Source organism: Scleropages formosus, chromosome 12 (genome assembly GCF_900964775.1).
Source record: "Scleropages formosus chromosome 12, fSclFor1.1, whole genome shotgun sequence".
In the NCBI taxonomy this organism is placed as follows: Eukaryota; Metazoa; Chordata; class Actinopteri; order Osteoglossiformes; family Osteoglossidae; genus Scleropages; species Scleropages formosus.
In genome coordinates, this window is record NC_041817.1 from 22,159,660 (window position 1) to 22,183,991 (window position 24,332).

The 24,332-nt window shown below is 44.7% G+C and overlaps 1 protein-coding gene across 1 annotated transcript in view; it reads right to left on the reverse strand.

The window, feature by feature from the left end:
• LOC108930404 (ephrin type-A receptor 6-like) overlaps positions 1-24,332 on the reverse strand; it is a 165,125-nt gene that overhangs the window by 129,170 nt on the left and 11,623 nt on the right. The window contains exon 2 of the mRNA XM_018745623.2: positions 20,179-20,243. Coding sequence (XP_018601139.2) covers positions 20,179-20,243 — 65 coding nt within the window. The remainder of the gene's footprint in view (positions 1-20,178; positions 20,244-24,332) is intronic.

Below are 24,332 nucleotides of genomic sequence, written 5' to 3' on the forward strand. Positions count from 1 at the left end.
AATTTTTTACAATTTCTACCAAAGAAAAATACTGATGGTGCCGATTAGTTTATATCTTAGGTTTTTAAATAAACTACACTGAGTGGATACAGAAATTGATCTTTAAACTGGGAGGAGAGGTGTGAACATGGTATGACCAGAAGTATGTGGCATGAGTTATATGGTACAGGTGGTATGAGGTATATAAGGTATTCTATCCCTGTATGGAGTTGGGCGGCACAGCGAGTAGGGCTGCTATCTCACAGACCCTCGGTGGTGCAACAGTGCATGGGTTAGATCCCCGCTCAGTCTGTGTGGAGTCTGCACGTTCTCCCCATGTCTATGTGGGTTTCCTCTGGGTGCTCTGGTTTCCTCCCACTATCCAGAGACATGCTGTTCAGCTTCACCCATACTGTGTGAGTGATGGAGAGAGCGTGTTCCACTGATGTATGGATGAGTGACCCAGTATAAGTAGTGTATCTAGGAGTGTAAGTCACTGCGGTGAATGAGGTGTGTGGGCTGGTAACACTACATAGAGAACATTGAAAGTTGCTTTGGAGAAAAGTGTCTGCTAAATAAATAAAGTTAATGTGGATGATGGCTGAAGAAAGTGCTGGCTAAAGAGGCACATCGGAACTCCGAAGAACAGCCATCGTACAGAAGTGATCTATTTAAACGGAGAATAATTACGTGCTGCAATAGGGGCTCCTTTCTCATTAGGCCTCACCAGCTCTGACAGACAGAAATCTCGAGGTCTAATTTCACGTTTATTAAACTCGTCAGTTGCATCAGATGGTCGGCACACAATAAAGCACATTTCACCAGCCAGCGAAGGGAGAGCTGTTTGTGTCGAGTGGTACTGCAGCAGAGGCAATGAGTCAAACCAGGGAATCGTCAGGTTGCAAGGTTAGAGCCCCAAACCTCCTGCTACACGCAGCCCCCCGGACAGTGTCCTCCAGGAGACGTCAGAAAAAAGTACGGTGTTTAACAAACCATCAGTGCAAAATCTAGATTGGACCAGGACCGACTGGTAGCGTAGTGGTTACAGCTGCTGTCTTTTGACCCAGTAGCTGCAGGGTTGAATCCGTCTCCAGCTGTAATACCCTTAAGCAAGGTACTTACCCTAAATTGATCCAGTAAAATTACTGAGCTGTATAAATGGGTAAAGAATTGTTTTTAGATTAATGCTATAAATTGCTCTGTAGAAAAACATAGCTAAAGGAATAAATGTACTCATGTACATTAATAAATATTATAGAATTGCTTGAACTTTGATCACAGGTGATAAAACTGCTGTTTCAATTAATTTTTCAAATTCTTACATATTTTTGGTATTAAAAACAGACATATGAGTGGAAGCGATGGAGTAGTTAACTATTAATTTATTCATTAAGTAGCTGCTTTCCTCCAAAGTGACTTAAAATGTTAGGTTTTTACGATTGTTCTCGTACATTTATACAGCTCAGTAGTTCTTACTGCATCTGTTCAATGTGAACACCTTGATCAAGGGTAGTACAGCAGGAACAGGGGTTCAAACCTGGGTTCTTTGATTTTAAGGTGATGTTTCTAACCACTACGCCACCTGCTGCCTTTTTCTTGGAATAATGAAGGAAGAACTTGGGTGTTTTTATGTCCTGTCTACTTTCTTCAGTTCTCAGTCATCCCACCGTGACGTCCTCATTTAGAGGACAAAGTTGTCGGAGCTTCTCTTCATGCGTGGAATAGCTTAAAGTATAAGCAACCAGTTAAAATGCTGAAAATCATTCAAAAAAAGGTTAAATTCAATACGAAGTATGTATGTGTTTTTAATGGAAGGGGAACTGTTTGCAACAAAAGAGGAATTTCCAACAAAGCGTACTGCAAATTAAGGCTTTCAAATGATTCCAAACCAAATACCAAATACAAACTTAATTATAAACCATTTTCACTCAAAAAGAGAAAATTGCTGGTTAGCACTAGACTGTCATATTATGCACTTGGATTCAGAAGAAACGTGTTCAGTAGAAAACTTCACCTACAAACATTCATATAAATCAGGAGTCATCGGCCAGCGCTCGTAGGGCCCAGGTTTGATTCCAAGTGCCACTGCAGTACCCTTCATCAAGATACTTACCCTGGATTGATAGTGTAAAAGTCACCCTGGTGACTAAATGGGTAAATCACTGTCACTAACTTAGTACACAAGTGTTTTTAGTTGCCATGAAGAACTATGTCAGCTAAATGAATAATTAATAACGCATAGAAATATTGTATATTATACATGGAGACAAATTTCTGTAACATCTACATGACACTTTTCTCCAAAACAACATACAGTATTACCGTAGTTATTATTTACCCATTTGTACAACAGTATACTTTTACTGGAGCAGTTTCAGCGTAAGTACATTGCTAAAGGTGAGATTCAAACCTGCAACCTTTGGGTCTAAAGGCAGCAACTCTAACCACTACAGTAGTAGTCAGAAAAGCAGAGAAGAAACACAAAGAACCATCATCATAAAATAGTAGTATTGTACATTATAGGTATGTCTGGGTGCATTTATTGTTGAATGACTCTATACCAATATAGCAAAGCAGGTCTTGGACTTTTGGATCCATTGTTTCCTACCTTCAGAAGCCTGCAGTTCTTTAACCACTCTGCTGGGGTGTCTGGTGGGGGGGTTGTGGGTCATGCCTTCTGCTGTTTCTATGTACAAAGTGTTGCCCACTGCCGATGTGAGGAGGGTGTGTGAAAAGAGCAGCTAGTCTTTATCTATTTTTACTATGGTGCAAGGCAGTCTGCGACACCATTGCAGAGGTTGGTGGGGATTGGGGGGGGGTACACGCAAAGCTTGCTTACAGACTAAGATGGAGAATGGAACTGAATAATATATAGCATTTCAGGCTGGGGAAAATAAATATTTAAGATTGCGACTAGTAAAAGTTAATTTCACGGCACCCAAATTCTTGGAACCCAAACTGTCTTGCGACGAGGCCAAGAATTTTTTTTTTTTGTTTGTTTTCTGAAGGTGAAGATGAAGGGCACTAATGAAAGTTAATAAACCTGCATCCACATATTCCAGAGAGCCCACAAGCCCTGTTGTGTTCCATGTTTACTAAACAGGTATTCCGATTGTGCCGCGTATTTAAATTCCCGCTGTAATTTCTGAGCTAAATAAATGGATTTAGGTGCCTTTTCGGACATTCGCAAGTGCGTTAGCAAAGCCGTCCCGGATCATTTAGCCAGTTTTCTCCGCCTCACACACAATAACACAAAAACACACACACAGACATGCGCAGCACACTGAAACGCACTGAAACTGTTGTTTTATAAAACATATGGCTGCAGCTGTCCCATTCAGAAAATAATATATATAAAAAGTTAAGTTTCCATCAGCCTTCTCAGACTGCACTAGTTCGAATTTAAAAAAATGCTCTGATTGGCATTCCTACGTCTTCAGAAGAAGAGTGCGTATGAGCGAGAGGAGGCAGATGGAGTTTATTCCTGGCTTTTGTCTTGCTGAATGAGCTTTCCTCGGCAACCTCTGCATCCGTGTCCCTGGGGGGTCTCCCCAGTCGGAGCCCAACTCTAGACATCCCAGAATGCAATCAATTTAACTACAGTCTGCATTGCTTAATGTGTGATTACTGGCAATGAAAGCTGAAGGAACCGAGCGATGCCACTGGGAGATCAATTAAAGCATCGGAACGAGGTGCCGGGGCAAACCGCCGTCTTGCAAAGTGTCTTTCCTTGCACTGCCGTCCCGAAATATTCCATTTGGCAAACAGAGTCTCGCCTGTTCTCCTCTCACCCCCCCCCCACCCCGCCCACAACTTTTCACAAATATTGGATAAGTGATTCAGGAGTAAAGAACATCTACAACGCCTGATCCCTATCTACCTTTAACATGGGGAAAATCTATACTAATACTGCAGAAGGGCACGAAAATGAAGATGCAGACATTGTCTATAGCTGTGCAGAGACTCACTCATCTTACGGTTTCACACTGTCAGCTGAGTTTACGAGACGCATCTGTTTGGGAGACCTTTGCGGGCGAAGCCTATCAATCTCCGGGCTGCCACCTCATTATTAAATACGGGTGGGAGTGGAGGAAAATGGTTTCAAATGTGGAAAAGTGCAATATCCTGCTTGTATCACTGGAATCACGCGGGGATAGTAAAACCATGGAGAATAACCATTTTTATATAGTCGAAAGTGACAGCGTCAGTGATAAACAACGGTTATCACATGTAAAACTAGTGGCCAACTAGGGATGCGCATGGAGGATGATGCGGACACTGAGTGCTGGACCAGTTAAACTTTAGTCAGGAGCAGTGGTGGAGGAAAATGGGAGACCTGTTTTCATGGAGGAGTCACACTAGTCCCTCACATTAATGCAGTTAATTCATTCCATGTAATCATTCCGTTAAAAGAATTCCATTGCGCACACACACACACTGGCTGAAACCGCTTGTCCCGAGCAGGGTTGCAGCGAACTGGAGCCTAACCCAGCAACACAGGACGCAAGGCTGGGGGGGGGGTGGATGGGACGCCAGTCCACTACAAGGCACTCCAAGCAGGACTCAACACGCAGACCCACCACACAGCAGGACCTGGCCAAACTCGCCACGCCACCGCATTCTCCCAAATTCCATTGCGAGGCATCAAATTATCATTATTTCTCATGGGGGGAAAAGTGGTTCCCAAGCAAAAAAAAAAAAAAAAAAACACGATACATAAGTTTATATCATTTCTTTGCAATTTATCTATCATGACCTTTGGATTGATTCTCCAATCCTTTACAGTTTCTTTTCAACCTTTTAAAGAGTCATTTTGATCATTTGGCTCAGGGACGTTTATTATACAAAGGATAAAGTTCACAGGATCACTGCCCATGTCTTTCACTCTTCAAAACACACAGACTCTGTGTTATTAGATGATCTTCCTTTGACTGCGAGACCACAGCTGTACTTACACAAGTGGACACTGTTCTCAGGATAATCCAGATGTTAATGTTTTCTATTTAGCCAGAAAACAGCCCGAGTGACACCACTGAAGGACGAAAAACCTTTTCAGTTTGAGACACCAAATGTGGATCTCTGTCCAAAAATGTGTCGTGAAGAAATTCTAGCTGTGGAAGCAAAAATGGTCCCATAATGGGCAAAAATGTCATTGAACAAAACAAAAAGCCAGTTTTTAGAAGAAAGGGTATATATTTCATGAGCTGTTAATGATTTTTTTGTTGCGCTGGATTCCGTTATAGAACGGATGACTGCATTTCTCTACATCTGCCAGGTCTTCTTCTCAGAATGTCTTCATTAAGTCTTCCCATCTTGGACTTCATCCTCCAAAATCTAAATCTCAATATCGGAGAGCTGAGGGGGATCTACGGAGGGTAAGGGTGGCCATGTTTGGTCAAAGGAGCAGCACAAAATCCCATCGGACGTTTTAGATGGGGCACATAAATCATTCACATATCGTTGATCAAATCCTTTATAAGTTGCAGGAATGCAGACAAGCCCACCGAAAGGTCAGCTTTTCAAAAGGAATACTGATCGTGGGAGAAGGAGGGAAATTAATTGACTCACAGGGAAATGGTGCAGCGCCTCTCAGATCTCAGATTTGTGCGTTGATTAAGGGCTCCGTAACCTTACATTCTGGGATTTAAAACAGATTTTTTCAACTCTGTTCATTATCATTTTTCCCCCCTCATCCTCCCTCTGCAAACCTATATTCTGAGTTGTCAGACCACTTAAGCTGAATCACATCATTCCATATCCCATACAGCACCTTAAGTATGACTCGCCAATCTTTTATTTACCATGTAATTGGATATATGACAGCTGATGGAACTGCAATTCTACCTACTATGGCTAATAACATATATGGACAATTTACCTCAATTAAAAGCTCGATAAACCTTTCAGATATTACCACTATCGTTTTTGCATTCATTTGGCAGACATTGTTATCTAATATTTTATCGTCCACTTTAAAAAACGTACTATAAAATAAATGAAACCGTTGAAAAGGTGCTGTGGATAATGAAATTAGCACTGACTTTTTCTCAACTGGCAATGGATGGAAGTGATATAAATGGAGTTGATAACTTTCATCTGCAAAATTTCATAATTTCATTTATAACAAAATGAGCCAAGGGGTCTTTGAAAATCATAATTGTTATGTTTTCTTAATCACCTCTGAAAAATCCCGTCCTTATTGTGAGAACGGAACGAGGAGGCTGAACTTACTGGAAATGGAAGCCAGTCATATTGACAGGTAGAAACATGAAAAATGATCAGGCAAAGAGCTTCTGTCTCGAGCCCAACTTTACTGCTTCCATGTGAGCAAAGTTCATTTCAGGTGTCATCTTTTAATAAAGGACTCATGCAACAGCATTATGGCCATGCAATATTGCTATACAACCAAATTCTCACCAAAGCCTATGACTTGACATATGAATCACAATAATGTACCAGTTAATTTTCAGCTCAGTGTTCTCAGGTGCACTTTCCATGCATCGATGTTTCGGTGCATTTGTTTAACAAATTTACTTATTAAATCTCAAAGTGAAGGGGACACAGTTTTACACAAGGACACTGCTGGGTTCTCAGAAGTGATTTAGGTTAAGAGCCCTCAGAAAAAGGTAATGTAGCCCACCCACTCGATTCTGATGTTTTTTTTCTCTAGCATGGGAGGTGAATCGGTGGTGTCTACAGCACAACTTTGGGATGCGTGTACTGTCGCCCCCCCCCAACTTCGGGGTATGGCTCTTGCTAGGGTGAGGAGAGGCCCAGTTAGCGTAGTACAGCTATACTGTTATATTACAGTCGTATAAACCTCCCATACTTCACACACAGCAACCCAGCCCCGCCTTCCTTTGCCGTAAAAAAGAACATTCACACCTACACAGGGACGGTTACAACATTCAGGTGAAATAAGCCCAACAAACATTTAATATAAAACGTCCACACAAATAATTCACACCACCAAAACGAACACGTTTTTTTTCCTTTTATGCGACTCAGTCTCTGGTGCCGGCGTCGTCTCGTTGGCGCGCTTTAGTCTGGAGCTCCTTATCCACCACCGAGGGAAATTCCCGCCGTTACTCACGGTTTTCGTGCAGGGCAGGAAACCGACAGCGACCTGTCCTCACAGCCACTCTCTCTCCAGTGAGGATGGCGGGACGATGATGGCGAGTCCTGGCGACCTTCTCTCCGGGGCCAGTCGCGCTGGCCAAACCCTAATCCTCCACTCCCCAATTCTCGCGGGCTGGTTGTCGCTCGCGCCGGTTTTTTTTTTCACAAAACCCCCTTCGCGCGAGAACGAACCCAAAACTGCTCGTTCTCCTCGCCCGGTCTCCCCCAAAAAAAACAACTCCCCTTTTTCCCCCGGAACATCCCGCCCCCAAACATCCAACTACACGAGAACAAGTTGCGTAGGGGCTACACTCTTCCCCCACCAAAATTTGTCATGTCCTCATGACAAGCAACCCACATCACGTCCCATCCTTTCAACATCATATTAGAACAGAATATATACATTCCCTTCAACCTATCCACTTGTACAAAGTGCTGGTGTATCTCCGGATAGGAGGTGAAGAGAAACTAGCGAAACCTTCCCCAACCTTAACTGAAATAGCTCTATGTGTGCTAACAGCTACTGTAGTGGGGCTCCCCAGCTTATCATAGGTGAGTCGGGTAGGGGCCCTTCTCAGTCGCTGAGGCCGCGCAGACCCCGCCGAGTTCTCTGCGACATTATCCCGTCCCTCACTCACTTCTTCTGCTGTCCGTACCCCAGCACCACACTCGACTTCATCTCCCGGAACATCCGTCCTACAAGTTGCAGTGGGTCCATCCACGTCCATCACTGCCGGCCCCTCAACCGCAGTCATTTCCAGCCCTGAGCCATTCGTGAGAACATCCAGACCCAAATCCAGGTCAAAGAGTTCAACAGATCCACTGCTTAAAGGCTCTGGCTCCGGTGACCTCCTCTGAGGATAACAGTCATACCAGACCCCCGTTTCTTCTTCTTCTGAATCAGACTCAGGCTCCCTTGCACATTCCAGTTCAACCGCTGGCAAGCATGAGCGACCACAACTCTCATCTCTCGTTTGGAGCCGCTTACTAGCCCTCCTTTTAAATTTGGATGCCTCTGTAGTCTTTTCAGACCGCCACCGTACCTCCTGCCCAATAGGCAGAATGTGATTGCGGTGCAGTACTTTCCCAGGGCCCACTTCACCCTCTGGCTTCAATCTGAACACAGGCAACCCAGGAAGTTGATCCTCCACAACATAAGGGGTGTCCTTCCAGCGGTCAGCAAGCTTGGCCTTCCCCTGCAGTCCAAGATTTCGAATCAAGACGCGGTCACCAGGAGCTAAAGGGCAGTAACGGACCCTCTGATCGTACTGTCGCTTGTTCCCTTCATTCCTCTTTTTCGACACACTCTCAGCCAACTGATATGCAGCTTGAAGCTCACGCTTCATGTTTTTGACGTATCTTGTATAGGATTTGTTGGAGGTACCGTCACCCGATGCTCCAAATGCCACATCTACTGGCAACCTAGCCTCTCGACCAAACATTAGGAAATACGGCGAGTAGCCGGTTGACTCATTCAGCGTGCAGTTGTACGCATGTACGAGATAGCCAATGTGCTTACCCCATTTCCTTTTGTCTGGCGCGTCAAGGGTCCCGAGCATATCAAGCAGAGTTCGGTTAAACCGCTCCGGCTGGGGATCGCCCTGAGGATGGTAAGGTGTAGTTCTTGATTTCTTTATGCCGAGCATGCCCAACAACTCATGGATGAGCCGACTCTCAAAATCCCTGCCTTGATCAGAGTGCACCCTCTTGGGCAGCCCATAGTGGATGAAGTATTTCTCCCACAGAACCTTAGCGACAGTTTCCGCCTTCTGATCCCTAGTTGCAAAAGCTTGAGCATAGCGGGTGTAGTGATCTGTAATCACAAGCACGTTGAAGAGGTTGCTGGAATCAGGCTCAATCGTCAAGAAATCCATGCAAACGAGATCCATCGGTCCATCACTGCGAAGATGCGACAACTCAGCAGTTCTCTTGGGCAGTGTTTTCCTCTGAATACACCTGAGACAGCTTTTACAGTACCTTTCAACCTGTGTCTTCATGCGAGGCCAATAAAACCTCTCTCGTAGCAGCCCATAGGTCTTCTCAAACCCAAGATGGCCCGACTGGTCATGTAGAGACTGGAGTACTGTCTCTCGGAACTCTTGGGGAAGCAACAGTTGCTGGCGAGGCGGCTTGTTGGGTGGCTTACTCATCCTGTACAATACGGAATTCACAACCTGTAACTTATCCCACTCTTTCAGCAGCAAAGACACATCAGGATGTCTCACTTTGTTGGCACGCGCGGCATTCTTCTGATCAACCGCATGCCACACTTCGCCAATGCAGGGGTCTTTCTGCTGTGAATATGAGAGGTCTGTTGGAGTCAGTTGGGGCAGCTGCTGAATATTCAGGAAAGACAAGTTGCAATAGGCTTTGGGTACCGCCCCTTTTGATGAGCCCATGAGATCAATCGCTCTGCAGTGACGATAGCGAGGTGGTCTGACTGAGGACATCTGGCAGATAGCTTGGACTGAGTCAGCTGGCATGGCCCCTCTCCCCTGAGATGCCTCAGGAGGGACATGTGAGCGCCGTGACAAGGCGTCTGCCTCAACATTCTGCTTCCCGGGGCGGTACTTCAGGCTGAAATCATATGTGGCCAGTTCTGCCAGCCATCGATGCCCTGCTGCATCCAACTTGGCTGTGGTCAGGACATAAGTCAATGGGTTATTGTCTGTGTGCACCTCAAACTTAGCTCCATAGAGGTAATCATGCAGCTTGTCGGTAATCGCCCACTTTAATGCCAAAAACTCTAGCTTATGGGTGGGGTAATTTTTCTCTGCTGGGGTAAGGCTTCTGCTGACAAAAGCCACAGGGCGCAGGCCTGCTCCCTGATCCTGATAGAGGACACCCCCCAAACCTTCTCTACTAGCATCAACATGTAGCACATAAGGCAGTCCTGGATTGGCGATGGCCAAAACTGGGGCCTCTGTGAGACTCCTTTTTAGCGTTTCAAAAGCTTTCTCGCAGTCCTCATCCCACCTAGGACCAAACGGCTCTGAAGGGTGGTGCCGCTCCTTTGGACACAGACCTGATGTTGGTTTCCTTCCATGCTGAGAGGCAGTCTTAGCCCCTGCCACTCTTCTTGGTCCTCTAGCTACGATGCAGCCCTGCAGCAGCTGATTTAAAGGATAACAGACCTTGGAGAAATCTTTCACAAACCGTCTGTAGTACCCACAAAACCCGAGAAAAGAGCGAAGAGCAGTAATGCTCTCTGGGCGTGGCCACGACTTCACTGCGTCAACCTTCGAGGGATCTGTAGCAATGCCATCTCTGGACACAACATGACCAAGGTAAGTCACCGAAGGGCAGCAGAACTGGCACTTGTCCAAAGACAACTTCAGTCCCTCCTCCTTTAGTCTGTCCAGCACCTTTAGAAGGCGCTGCTCATGCTCTTCCAATGTTCGCCCAAATACAATGATGTCATCAAGATACACCAGGCATTCCAGAAGATTCATATCTCCTACAGTCCGCTCCATGACCCGTTGGAAGGTTGCTGGGGCCCCACATATCCCTTGGGGCATCCGCTCAAACTGGTAAAATCCTGCGGGACAGATGAATGCGGTCTTTTCCTTGTCTGCCGCGCTCAGAGGGATCTGATAATAACCACTTCTGAGGTCCAGCACACTGAACCACTGGCTACCACTCAGGCAAGCCAAAGCATCCTCCACCCGAGGGACTGTGTACTGATCAGGAATTGTTCTCCTGTTCAGGGTTCTGTAGTCCACACACATACGTATGGTTCCGTTTTTCTTCCGAACCACCACTATCGGAGAAGCGTAAGGACTCCGAGATTCTGAGATGATTCCAGCCTCCTTTAGATCATGGAGATGTTTCCTCACATCCTCTAGATCCCCTGGCGGTAAACGTCTAGAACGCTCTCTGAAAGGCGTTTCATTCGTCACTCGAATGTGGTGCTGCGTACTCTTAGCACACCCTACATCAAACTCACTGCAAGAAAAGACCTCTTTCCTCTCCATCATTTTCCAACACAGTCTATCCTTCCACTCAATAGACACAGGAGAGTCCCCAAAGTTGAAAGAGGAGGGGGATAGTTGAGACATATGTGGCATCGTCTCCTCCCTACCTAGCCCCTTATTCATCACATCCACTGGGAATAGGTGCGCAATAGGCATTCCACGTTTTAATGTCACCGGCTGCTGAGACACATTCCTCAAAGTGACTGCGAGGTGACGGCACTGGACAGTTCCTGGCTCCTCTACAACAGGCATTACCAGCAGCCCTTCCGGGAAAGGGCCCTCCTCTGGGTGATCTACAACCACGGCCTGACTATTCAGGTGCCCAGGAAACTTTGGAGTGCCAACCACTGTAGCAACACCCCCTGGGGCCAGAGTGAAAGGCTTGCTCCTCGTGAACCAGACGGTCCCTCGCCTTTCCTCGGCCAGGCCGTCAGAAGCTTCCTGGAACTTCTCATACGCTTCTTTTATTACTGGGTGGACAGCAAGGGTAGCTAAGAAATTTCCCCCCTTTTGATTTATGCAAGACTGGAAGAGCCTCCTAACTATGGAGGTGTTTGTACCAATCACCCCAGAAACCTCCCCTTTCACAACCGGGTCTGGACACACAAGCACAAGCGTTTCTATGGTCTCCACTACTCCAACTACGTCTCCAGTGAACTCCAGTTTCACGCACAGATAGCCATCATATGGATATTGCTCCACACTAAGGCCCCAAATCTCTAGGCACTCGATAGGGGTCAAAGGCAAGTGCTTCAAATACTGGTCATAGAAGGAGCGATACAGTAGAGTAATCTGGGAACCGCTATCGAGCAAAGCTTTAGCGTAAATGCCCTCAATTTGTACCGAGACAATAGCACTGGGTCCAACTAAACCCTCTGGCAATATAGCCTCCCTTTGCCGTAGCATATCACACCTGGTGGAACGTGTCTTCTCCGGGGCGGCAGGCCGTTCCTTCACTGGGCCCCTGGGAAGTTTCCCGGCGGCTGCCTTAATTTCAATAGTCGGTTCGTCACCTTTCGAAGGTTCTCTGGATTAGGACACTCTCGCTGGAAATGCCCATCTTCACCACATCGATAGCAAAAAACACCAGCACGATACTGGGGTCTGGGAGCACCCTCCCTTCCGCAGGCATACAAGGTCCCTGTACCCTTCGGATTGAGATTCTGCATGGTCTGCTGTGGTATGCCATCGGAGGCAGCTATCGAGGCAGAAAACAGCCGGGCAACCTCCGTCTTTAGCCCTCTGAACTCTTCCCTGAGCCGTTCTATTTCCTGACCATTCCCCGCTACCACAGGTACTGCAACATTTTCAGGCTGCACTGGTACGGGGGAGGGTGTAGCGCACCCCACACACCTAACCATTGCTGGAAGAGCAGCGTTCCCCACACTTTGCCTTGCCAGGATCATTTCCTCTTCTTCTCGGACATCACGGAGCAACTCTGTGAAACTTGGAGGAGGTTTAAGCTTATACATCGTTCGGATGCGCATGGCAACAAGATCATGGGACAGAGCTCCTCGTGCAACCTGCTCAATGCGAATTTGGTCCAGGTCGGCCACCTCAGCCCCACCTTTACGATGAACTGCATGCAACAGTTTGTCTAGACGGAACAAGTATGCTGATAGTTTCTCACCTTCCTGCTGGAATGTACCACGGAACCTTACCATGAGATCAGCCGCACTGTCTGTGGTCCCAAAAGCTGCCTCCAGGGCTTTGAGGTAATCATCGGCAGTGACAGAGGGGTTACTAACCCTTAAGCACCGGACAATGTCTGCTGCTGGCCCTTTGAGACTCTCAGCTATCCTCTGCTTCTTGACAATATCTGAACACTGCCATTCATCCAACATGTGAGTGGTCTGCTCAGCCCAGGCATCATACTCTTCCTCTCCCGGTGGAGTTGGTTTCACACCGGAGAACAAGCGAAGTTTACGATAGCCGAGTCCGTCCATAGGCGTGGCTTGGCATTTCTCCACAAGTGAAGAGATGGCATCCACGAGTTTGGTGTTCAAGTCTGGAGCGACAGGTGGCGCTGGAGTAGGCCCAAACCAGCCTGAGACATCAGCTAGAGTCTTCCCTTCACTTGCTAGGAATGACAGGAATTTTGCCTGGAAACTGCCTCTTTCACCAAGTATTGGACATTCTCGGGTCTCGCTGACATTAACCACCCAGGGCCCCGACTCACCTCCAAAGGCTAACTGTTCAGGTATGGTAGCCTTAGTCATATCATTTGTGGTTTCAACTAACACAAGTTGGTTGTCTCCAGCCGGTTCTAAACACCGTCCCCTTACCTTACAATGACCAAATACTCCCACCCCATCCAGCACCTTGTACACAGTCTCATCAGTAATGTCAACAGAAACCCCACTAAGCACAACAGCTTTTCTTATATCAATACCCTTGTCGTTACACCATTGGACTATCTGCTTTGACTCCATGTTACAACAACTTTCCAGACATCAAACCACAAATCATATCAAAGAGACATCAAATCATACAAAAATATACTCACAAATACAGAAAACAGTAATCAGATCCCGGACGAGCCCCCAAGTGTAGCCCACCCACTCGATTCTGATGTTTTTTTTCTCTAGCATGGGAGGTGAATCGGTGGTGTCTACAGCACAACTTTGGGATGCGTGTACTGTCGCCCCCCCCCAACTTCGGGGTATGGCTCTTGCTAGGGTGAGGAGAGGCCCAGTTAGCGTAGTACAGCTATACTGTTATATTACAGTCGTATAAACCTCCCATACTTCACACACAGCAACCCAGCCCCGCCTTCCTTTGCCGTAAAAAAGAACATTCACACCTACACAGGGACGGTTACAACATTCAGGTGAAATAAGCCCAACAAACATTTAATATAAAACGTCCACACAAATAATTCACACCACCAAAACGAACACGTTTTTTTTTCCTTTTATGCGACTCAGTCTCTGGTGCCGGCGTCGTCTCGTTGGCGCGCTTTAGTCTGGAGCTCCTTATCCACCACCGAGGGAAATTCCCGCCGTTACTCACGGTTTTCGTGCAGGGCAGGAAACCGACAGCGACCTGTCCTCACAGCCACTCTCTCTCCAGTGAGGATGGCGGGACGATGATGGCGAGTCCTGGCGACCTTCTCTCCGGGGCCAGTCGCGCTGGCCAAACCCTAATCCTCCACTCCCCAATTCTCGCGGGCTGGTTGTCGCTCGCGCCGGTTTTTTTTTTCACAAAACCCCCTTCGCGCGAGAACGAACCCAAAACTGCTCGTTCTCCTCGCCCGGTCTCCCCCAAAAAAAACAACTCCCCTTTTTCCCCCGGAACATCCCGCCCCCAAACATCCAACTACACGAGAACAAGTTGCGTAGGGGCTACAGTAAAAACAGGAGTTTTGGTTCTCTGATCTGCACGTGCAACCTACTGGTCACATGCCTCCACCTAATACACCACATCGTTCCAGAATTTGGACTACAGACACAAGGTAAAGTCTCAACATGAGGATCTGTAAGTTGTACATCAAACCTACTTCCATCCATCCATCAAAAATAACCTGTTGTCTGCAGTCTATCCCAGAACCATGGGGAACGTGAGGCAGGACACACCCATGACGGGACACCAGTCTATCACAGGACAGCCAGTGATTTTCCATGTGAGATCACAGCAAACTTGTAGACGCTGCACATCGTGAACAATCTTATGCGCCGAAACACGGCCCAAGTTCCAGGCCTCCCTTATGGAACGATCACACCTCTTCCCCAAGACAACCACCGCTCCACAATAGCCTGACTGCTCGGAGCCGTGTTCGAAGAGAGAAAACGCTTCCAAAGGACTCCCAACAATGCATTTCCAGCAGGAGCCCTAACAACAGGAGCGCCACCTCAGTGCGAGACACCCTGGGAACCCGGGGCAATTGTGATCACAGCTAGTTACGGCTCAGCCTCCCGCAGCAGGGGGAGCGAAGGCCCGCCACATTGAACAAGATATAGAGGAAGGAAACATTTTCATATTCCTTGTTAAGGAATGTCCATTTCCTGAATGCCAAACAACTGCTCTGTATTTTAAATGAAAATTTTCTTATTATCCCCTCACTTATGAGAATTTGCATTTTTTCTAAACAACACCCCGTAATGCCATCAGAGGAGAGTAAGCACTCGCCAGGCCTTCAGTTAGATGGCGTAAGGAGTGCATTAAAAATGTGCCCTGGCATATCTGTGACAGGAAATGAGCCAATTAAGCTCTCCCCTGGTACTGCTTAAGCCTTGTAAGGACAGAGGTCACTGGAAGTAACTCAGACATAAAATTACTTCCTTTTTTTAAACCACATCTCCACCGGGAGGGAACATTCATGACCTGTTTCTTATTTTTTTTTTTTGTTGATGAAGACATATATCAATGATTGGTATCCATTCATTCGAAAAAATCTGCTTCAATTCCTAGCTATTATTTAGGGACAGAACTAATGATAAGGATAAAAGAATAGTAATAATATGATTAAATAGTGAAATGAAGATGGGTGATCTGGACACATCCGAACTCTGATATGCGTATCAGTCACATGTGTGATAAGTTAGTTTTACATTTATTCACTGATCTAAGACTTTTCTCCAAAGAAACTTACAGTGTTAAGCTACTTAGAACGATTTAACTATTTATACAGCTCGGTAATTTTTCCTGGAGCAATTTAGGGAAAGAACGTTGTTCAAGGGTACTACAGATGGAGGTGGGATTCAAACCTGCAACCTCTGAGAGTTCAGCTGCGGGTAGAGTACATTAATTCATGAGATTACACACACACACGCACGCACGCACGCACACACTGTCTGAAACCGCTTGCCCCAAGCAGGGTCACGGCGAACCAGAGCCTAAGCCAGCAGCGCAGGGCACAGGGCTGGAGGGGGAGGGGACACACAGGGCGGGACGCCAGTCTGTTGCAGGGCACCCCAAACAGGACTCAAACCCCAGACCCACTGGAGAGCAGGCTCTGGCCAAACCCGCTGCACCACCGCAACAACCCCCTCCAAGAGACTATACTGTACAAAAATTTGGTAGATTTCCCCAGACAACAAAAATGAAAAATATGTATAATTCCCTCATAACTCTTCAGTAGCATATTGAAAAAAAAATAAAAATAAAAGAAAAAGTACATAAAGTACATGTGAATGAAATGCATTTTTTGGAAGAAGATCCATATCTTTGGTTTGCATGAGTTCTCAGTTCTTGTCAGTTTTAAATTTGCATTACTGCGGCGAACTTCTCCTGGTGGTTCTGCAGGAAATACTAAGAACCTGTTGCAGGAGATGTTGTGTAAAGAGCCTCTTGCTGAGCAGATGTCACAGTGCAAAAACATCATTGTGTGATGATACATAAAATTTCTATTCGCGCAATCAGGGCATGTTGCAGGAACAGTCGATCGCGATCATCACTTTTAAAACACGAGTCTTCTGGGAGGGTACCCTGGTCCTATTAGAAACCACCGTCATTCCGAAGGCCAAGCAAACACAACGCTTAAAACGAGGAATGTTTTTAATCTCACGAAGGTGTTTTGTTGTACAAAATAAACAAACAGCTACAGCTTTCTGCTCTGGGAAAAGGTTCATACATATTTGAAGAGGGTGATTGTCGGAGTGGGTATGGGGGGATGGGGAGGGGCTGCGGAGGGAACCATGGAGGCGCAGGCAACCCTCCGCTGCCTGGGGTGGCGGGTGGTGACGTTTCAGGAGATTCACACACGAGCTACGACTGAAAGCGACTTCAACTCCTGAAATGCCTTTTTTGTCACTAATTAAAGCAAAAATGCCAACCTATCCCATGATCCCCAGGACACAATAATGCATTTGCTGATCATTAATTTATACAGCTCTTTCTACCTGCAGCAATGAGGCCTATTAATTAGGAAACTAATTAGAAAGCTCTGTTTTTGTACATTTTTTTTCCCTCTCTTTTTTAATCCAAAGCAACCTGCAACAATGTCAAGAATTTCAACCTTTTATGGAGCGCTTAGAATTTGGGTCTGAATAGCTGCTCAAGGGTACAGCCACAGCTCCCCCTCCTGGGACTGGAAACTGCAACCTTTGGGCTCCGCAATGAGCAGTCAATCCAGTGCACTGCCGTTACGAGGAAATCACCCATAAGACATTGAGTCTCGGTGGACAACCTTGTTTTTACTCATCCCGTCAACAGTTCAGTTTCGGAGCCTCTCGGGTCAGCCGGATAGAGTGCAAGCCGCACAGCGTCGACACTTGCTAATAACTAACTCGGAAAAGGCTGTCTACCTCAACTGCATCAGGCGCCAAAAGTGCCGGAGTTGTTGAGATGCAACCTTTCATTAGCAAATACGTTCCATCTGTAGGCGAACCAAGACACAATTAATTAATTGATAGAGGCTGTCTTAACAAAGAGCTTTTTTTCTACTTTCCGTTTAATTAGAAATATTCCCAAGTAGCCTCAATAATCATGTGAAACATCCTCCGTGCAACAAATTAACTACCTTTTGGGTTTACCTCATATGTGCCAGATGTGTTTACACTCACAGCTGGGATTCGATTAAATTTCACCTGGCAGCAAAAGTGACACTGAAATCGGGGCGATATGGGATGGGTAGGGTGAGGCAAAGCCCTTTTAAATGTGGCAGCACTTGATTGGCTGTTTCGGCATGCTGTCACATAAAGCAGCCAATCGGATCCCTTGGTTTCCATTGGTCAGAATTAAATAACTGATCAGTGAAAAATTACGATGGCACCACACGACTGACGTTTGTAATGTGGCACTTTGATCATTCTCCTCTGTTCTCTGTTGTGGAAGTTTTGCAATTTAACTGACCTTAAAAAAAATCAAGCATCAGGGAATGTGTAAAAAGTGCAAACGCAGCAAAGAGGTGATCTGTTAGTGTTGTTAGTCTAATGGACTGACGCGATGGTCCCGCTCTGCTCTCATGCTCAAGCCAAATTTTTTTGGACTGGAACTGCCGCCTGGCGATCTGCCTCCTCTCTTCCTTCTCCCCTCTTCACCTACCGCCGTTAAATATTCATGGACAAGGCACTCTCCGCGGGCAAGAAAGGAGAAGTCTTGACAGCTTAATCGTGGAGTCAGGGCTGCAGTGAGCCTAACCTCTCGGTTGCTGTCAGACTGACCTACATGATGTAATAGTCTCTCTTTTGACACCAGGTAGGATGGGAAAAAATGCCTGTGAAAAGGAAGAAGAGCACCAGTGATTTCTCCAACACTTCAGAGGCTGAAGATACGGCCTGAAGGATGGTGATCGTTTGGATGTGGAGAGCACTCTTTCAAGGTGCTGCCATGCTGGGTTACCAAAAACGAGTTACACTAATTCTCAAAAAACAGCTGTAATAAACTGTGGAAACAGAGCATGTTCTTTTCTCATAGCACACAAAAAACTATGGATGCATGGGAGGTTTCACACACATTAAAACATCTCAATCTGTGCTCCAAGGGCATGAAGAACCATGTGCTGATGCTGAATGAAATTTATCACCATTGATATCCAGCTAGTGATGCTTATATTACTGTTATGCTGTAATGAAAGTACCTATGGATTTTTAATTAGAACAGATTGGTCAATCAGACACTATCACTGTCATCTTCTTCCTGGAAAAAAAAAAAAACTGTGCAGTAAAGACAACAAATTCATGAGGTTGTGTCAGACTTGAGAAAATAATTTTGCTTACGCTTTTCTCCAAAGCAACTTACAACACTAAGCTATTTTCAACTACCCATTTATACAGCTGGGTAATCTTACTGGAACCAGTTTGGGTAAGTACCTTGTTCATAGGTACAACAGCTGGAGGTGAGATTTGAACCTACAACTTTTGGGTCCAACGGAAGCAGCTCTAACCACTACCGGCTTCCACAATAATGCTGTCGTAGAACATCCCCTGTAAGAGTTCAGGTATCCACATGAGCACTGCAACAACCTGAAACACTAACCTGTCCAAGGATGCTTGCTGGCTCATATCGTTAAAGGTGTACAGTGTGTATATGGTGTGTATCTTGCATTTACATTTGGATTTTTTAATAAGATAAAAATTTCATTAAAAATCCATTGACAAAGTGCACTAGGCTAGATATTTTGTCTACCAGTAACAAAAAAAATATTACATGAACAAAATATGTCCATAAAATTAATGTGAGCTGTCAGTGGTCTTGGGGCCCCACTTTTACTATGCCATATATAAATATGTCCAAGTGTGTGTACTACTGAATAAGTCTGTTAAAACACAGAAGTACTTTGCCATGGTTTCGGAAACTTCATACACAACTTTTACATAATTCACCGGCTCAGTCAAGCTCTCCCTTAAAATCCACATCCTGCGAAGACACTTGGGGTCCCTTCTGTTCAAAAACAGTATTGATTTACAGAGGCTGTAAATAATGCGTGTGACAGACGGCAGATGAGCCAAAACACAATCTGTTCAATCTATTCAGTCACAAAAAGAACAAAACATTCAGGGAAACGTAATCTATTATCACTTTTTTTTTCAGTTGCTCCTTTGTACAAGAAAGAGGAATCTGAGAAAACCAAAACACCTGGAGATTCTTTAGTGCCTCTCGCACATTGCTCACATAGTGGCCAATAAAATTTAACACAGCCTGCTATATTTCATTAGCTTGACTAATTATATCTTTGTTATTCCCTTTTATTCTAAACTTGAATGACCTCTCATTTTCATAACAGTCTCAATTACTCTACGTTGAAAAATTCCAAAATCCAGAAAATGATGAAAATAACATGAAATGATCATCTCATTTAAATAACATCAGAAAAAATAAATGAATTAATATGCATATATAAATAAATAAACACTGGGACACATTCCCCTCAACAAATGTTTGAGGCCCATCATTAATGATCGAAGCGATACACTAACATATTGGTTGCATCGATTTATCGGCAGCACGAGGAAGAACTGCCCTTCAGAAACCTTTTCTTTTCCCGTGCGTCGAAACTCCGAGCTTAATTAAGGGAAAGCAAATGTCATCATCAGTAAACTGTTTACACCACCCGTGACCCGTTTCAACACGAGCATTTGCTCAAGATAAATTGATAAACACATTGAAAAATACACCGATAACGGCTATACATTGTTTCAGACACCCAGGGGCCGCGTGGACTCACCCCGTTGACGGGATACGTCTTCCAGCCCAGCTCTCCCAGCACAGCAGTGGTATCGAGCAGCACCACTGGAAGAAAGGAAAACCACAGTGAGTTGGCAAAGCTAGCACATGTCAGAGTTAAGACACTGAATTCACCCATCTGCACTATGTGACACACTGTGGAAGGGAGGACATTGCTGTAATGAAGGTGTCACCGGAATCTATAGGTACCCTGGCCGAGTCTGTCGTTCATCTGCAAATAAGCTATTGGACTGACTAAACTTAATCATTCCGAACAATCAAAATTCATTTTTAATACCATATATTACCTCTGAGCACTCTCTTTTTCTCTCATTTCAGTCAGACAATCATTTCCATGATATGTAATTTCAATGTTTCATTATGAGATTAATTTAGATTTTAATAAAAGAAGTATTGAAAACATTGTTTTTATTTTTTGTGAATTAATATGAGGAGCAGTGAGAATCACTAGCTATATAACACTTGATTATTTTCTAGTCCCTTGACGAACGCATGGGTGTACTGTATATTTAGTTCCATGTTATTGCATTTTATATACAGTATATTGAATAAAAAGATAGAAAGTTTTGCATTTTTCAAAAAAGGTGCACATTTTTTTCCGAGAGAAAGTTAATAATCATTGATGACTGTGTCATGACAATAATGTAAACATCCAACACATTCACCAATATGAGCGATGAAATACAGGACCTCCATACTTCATGTGAGCCTCATACTCTAACTTAAATAAAGCTAAATGTCTTCACTGATATACATTCATGCCACTTTATAGTTTTTTTTTTTTTTAGCTTTATCATGCATATCCAGTAACCAGATCCATATCCAAGGCAAGAGCATCCAATGACATTTTCATGTAGAACTTCCCGTCATAAATTGTATTAAAGCACAGCAGCCTCTGTGATTTCTGTCAATCCGGGGTTCCAACGTGGAATGATGACTGCTCCTTTTCCTTTGTGTCAGCTGACAGGGCTGCCGATGACCATCGCTGAACTGCCACAGGTGGGAACTACTAAATCTTTTAAAGCTGGTTATTTACAGGTACGGTGACTAGATGCCAGGTTTTAATGGACCTCGTTGTAATACTACTACCTCAAAATAAAAAAAAATTTAAAAAAAAACACATATATTAACATATATACACATACATTAAATATGCTGTTTGTTTGAGGAGCACTGGTTCATAACGTCTGCCTATTTCAGGGTATATTATGTGAACCCCCCGATACATTTACATTTATTTATTTAGCCAATGCTTTTTTACAAAGCGAATTCCAATGAACTCTTTGTAGTGTTATCAGCCCACACACCTTATTCACCACTTACACTGCTAGATACACTACTTACACTGGGTCGCTCATCCATACATCATCATCCATACATACAGACCCCTCCATATAAGTTTTGCTTTGCAGCTTAATACCACTCTGACAATATAACAGTTTCCAGTCACCACAACTGCTTCTCTTACACAACCACGGTAATATACATATATATTTTTTTATATATAAAGCAAACAGCTCCTTTCCCGTGGCCCTTGTGGACCGGGGTTTGACAGCTTGCTGTCGTCTGCCACAACGGCAGCCGGTCCCCTGATGATCAGAGCCCTTATTGCTGCAGCCAGTCGGCTAAGGATTTCCAGCATGAATAATTGAAGAGAACAAGCAGCGGACTATCAACACAGAATTTTACTGCACAAGCAAAGATGAAGAGAAAAAGGGAACGTGGTAAAAAATGAATTATGAATGTCTGCTGCAAATTATTAATCTTCCAAATATTGTTGTTCCAAAGATTTTAGGGAGGGCTGTTTATGAGTAACATCCTAATCATACTTGTACTGGTCCACGCTTGAAAGCCGATGGCTGTAGATGGTAAGAGCAGAAACAGTGGGGAATAAAAGGCTCTTCAAATAAAGGTAATAAGAAGTGTATTCTCATAGGGGGTCCTTGAAGACTCGGATCTAAGGTAGACGCATATATGCACACCATCCCCTTTGTTCATCAATAAATCAAATTTTCCACTAGATCAAGTGAACGCTGTCAGATCTTAGTGAGCGTTTCCAACACGCAAACACAGTCTGTCATGCCCTGATATTGTATGTTTCTCAAATTTTCTGTGGTCTCAACAGCTCCGGACTGCGAGCGGGCTGCTCACGGAGCGGCGAAGCCCGTGATCGACTGCTTCGTCAGCTATTTGTGTGTGTGCAATGAGGATGTGCTGCGGTGTGATGATGAACAGTCCCAGGGTTCTCCCGACTTCCTGCCGACGGGGCGAGCATAATTTTTAAATCGAATCTGAACAACACTTGGCGATAAGAAGGCCGGGAACTGAGGAGCCCAAGTATCTCGTTCTCCTTCAAACAGAATTAGAAGAGCACTTTGGAGCCAAGACACAAATTATATTACATCCATCGCGACTGCTGCTTAACCAGAGTGGAGGTTCACGCTCAGATTTCCCTACTCAATCTCACTCTTCCCAGTATAAAAACATCACCCTCTGTATTAAACTGAGACGCCACAAGGTACTGAGTCGCTTTACTTACCTCGAGACATCAAGCTAAATTGGGACATTTTTACACAAGTATGGGGAAGGACACAAAGAATCACCTCATTAACATGTCTCTCACAGCTTGTGTAAATAAGCCCAATGCGGTAGCATCTCTATTTTACAAATCGCTGGGTCACCCGCATTCGTTTTCCTTATCACCAGCGTCAGGAAGAAACATTAATTCTATCTCCTACTAAATTAAACACTACAAGACTCGGAGTGAGTCATCGGAGGAGTCGGTTTCCTTCCTTTTTCCGCGTCGTTCGGTAAAGGTACCCTAATGACATCCGCTAACTGAAATAGCCTGAGAACAGGATACGTCTCGTATCATCAAAAGCACTGTCAAGGTACCGAGATAAAATTTCGCCACATCGTTCATCGCACCATTCATTTGCAGCGACAAATTCGGTCAATAAATTAAAACAGCAGAGGAAAAATTAATAATGATGCACTTTTACTTCCAAAAATCGTGATCGCTTCAGTTTCTCAGGCCATAAAGCGCCACTCAATACATGTAGACAAAGTCATGGAACGCCAGCTTTTAGCTTGGATCTCAAAATCCTGATTCATTCCTTTCAAATGTCAGGTTTCTAGATGGTGGTACTGTATGTGGGAATTTTGTTTGGCCAAGGGTTCAAAAGACTTCCTCTCATAGGTGGTTCCCATGCATCTCCCCTTCTCGTCTTTCTCCACTGGTTTCCTGTAGATTCCAGTATCAAGTCTGAGACTCTGGTTACTCCCTACAAGACCATCAGTGGATCTTCTCCTCAATAGCTACAAGCTCGCTTGCTACGCCACAAACAGACTGCTGCACATGTAACCGCAAAAGAAGTTCAAAATAAAAAGCCTAAAGGTTCTCAGTTCTGGTTCCAATATGGTAGAAAAAACTTTCCCCTTTGCCCCTCAGAACTGCTGAATCACTCCCAATATTCAGAAAGGTCTCCTATCTTCTCCATGAACTTTTGCGACATTATCATCTTAAAAAAAAAAAAAAAAAAATCAAATCCGTGTCCAGCTATTTGTGCAATACAGTATTGAACTAATTGACTATACATGATAAATCAGGTCTGCTTGTGTATCTCCCCCTGCGTTTGTGAAATGCACTTTTGTTTTCTTTGAGTTGTACGTCTGGAGAAATGCATCTGCGAAATGAATAAATGCAAATGTAAATGGAAGTTGGAAAACCACTCAGATGCATTTCTTTCAGAGACGGAAGAGGCGATCCTGCAGCACGGCTCAAAGGCCCCCCAGATCAAACACCCTCGGAGCAGATCAGAGCTCCATGCGTAATGAGTTATTACAGCATTCGGAAACATCTATCATAACAGAACCTTACATAACAGCCGCCGTCTTGTTTTGAAAAAGAAAAATGATGGCATTCAGAGAACGGCAGCAAATACAATATCTGCAATAAAACTTTGTGTTGCTGCGATATTAAAAAAGAGATTAATTAAATTACTAATAAATGATTGCTTAGAGCTAATTGCTTGGTCTCTAATTGATTGACCTAAACTAAAGAAGGCCAGGGAATTATAAATCTTTTGGAATAAGTCAATCTTAAATTAATCAGCAGGCTAAAATATTTAGGAC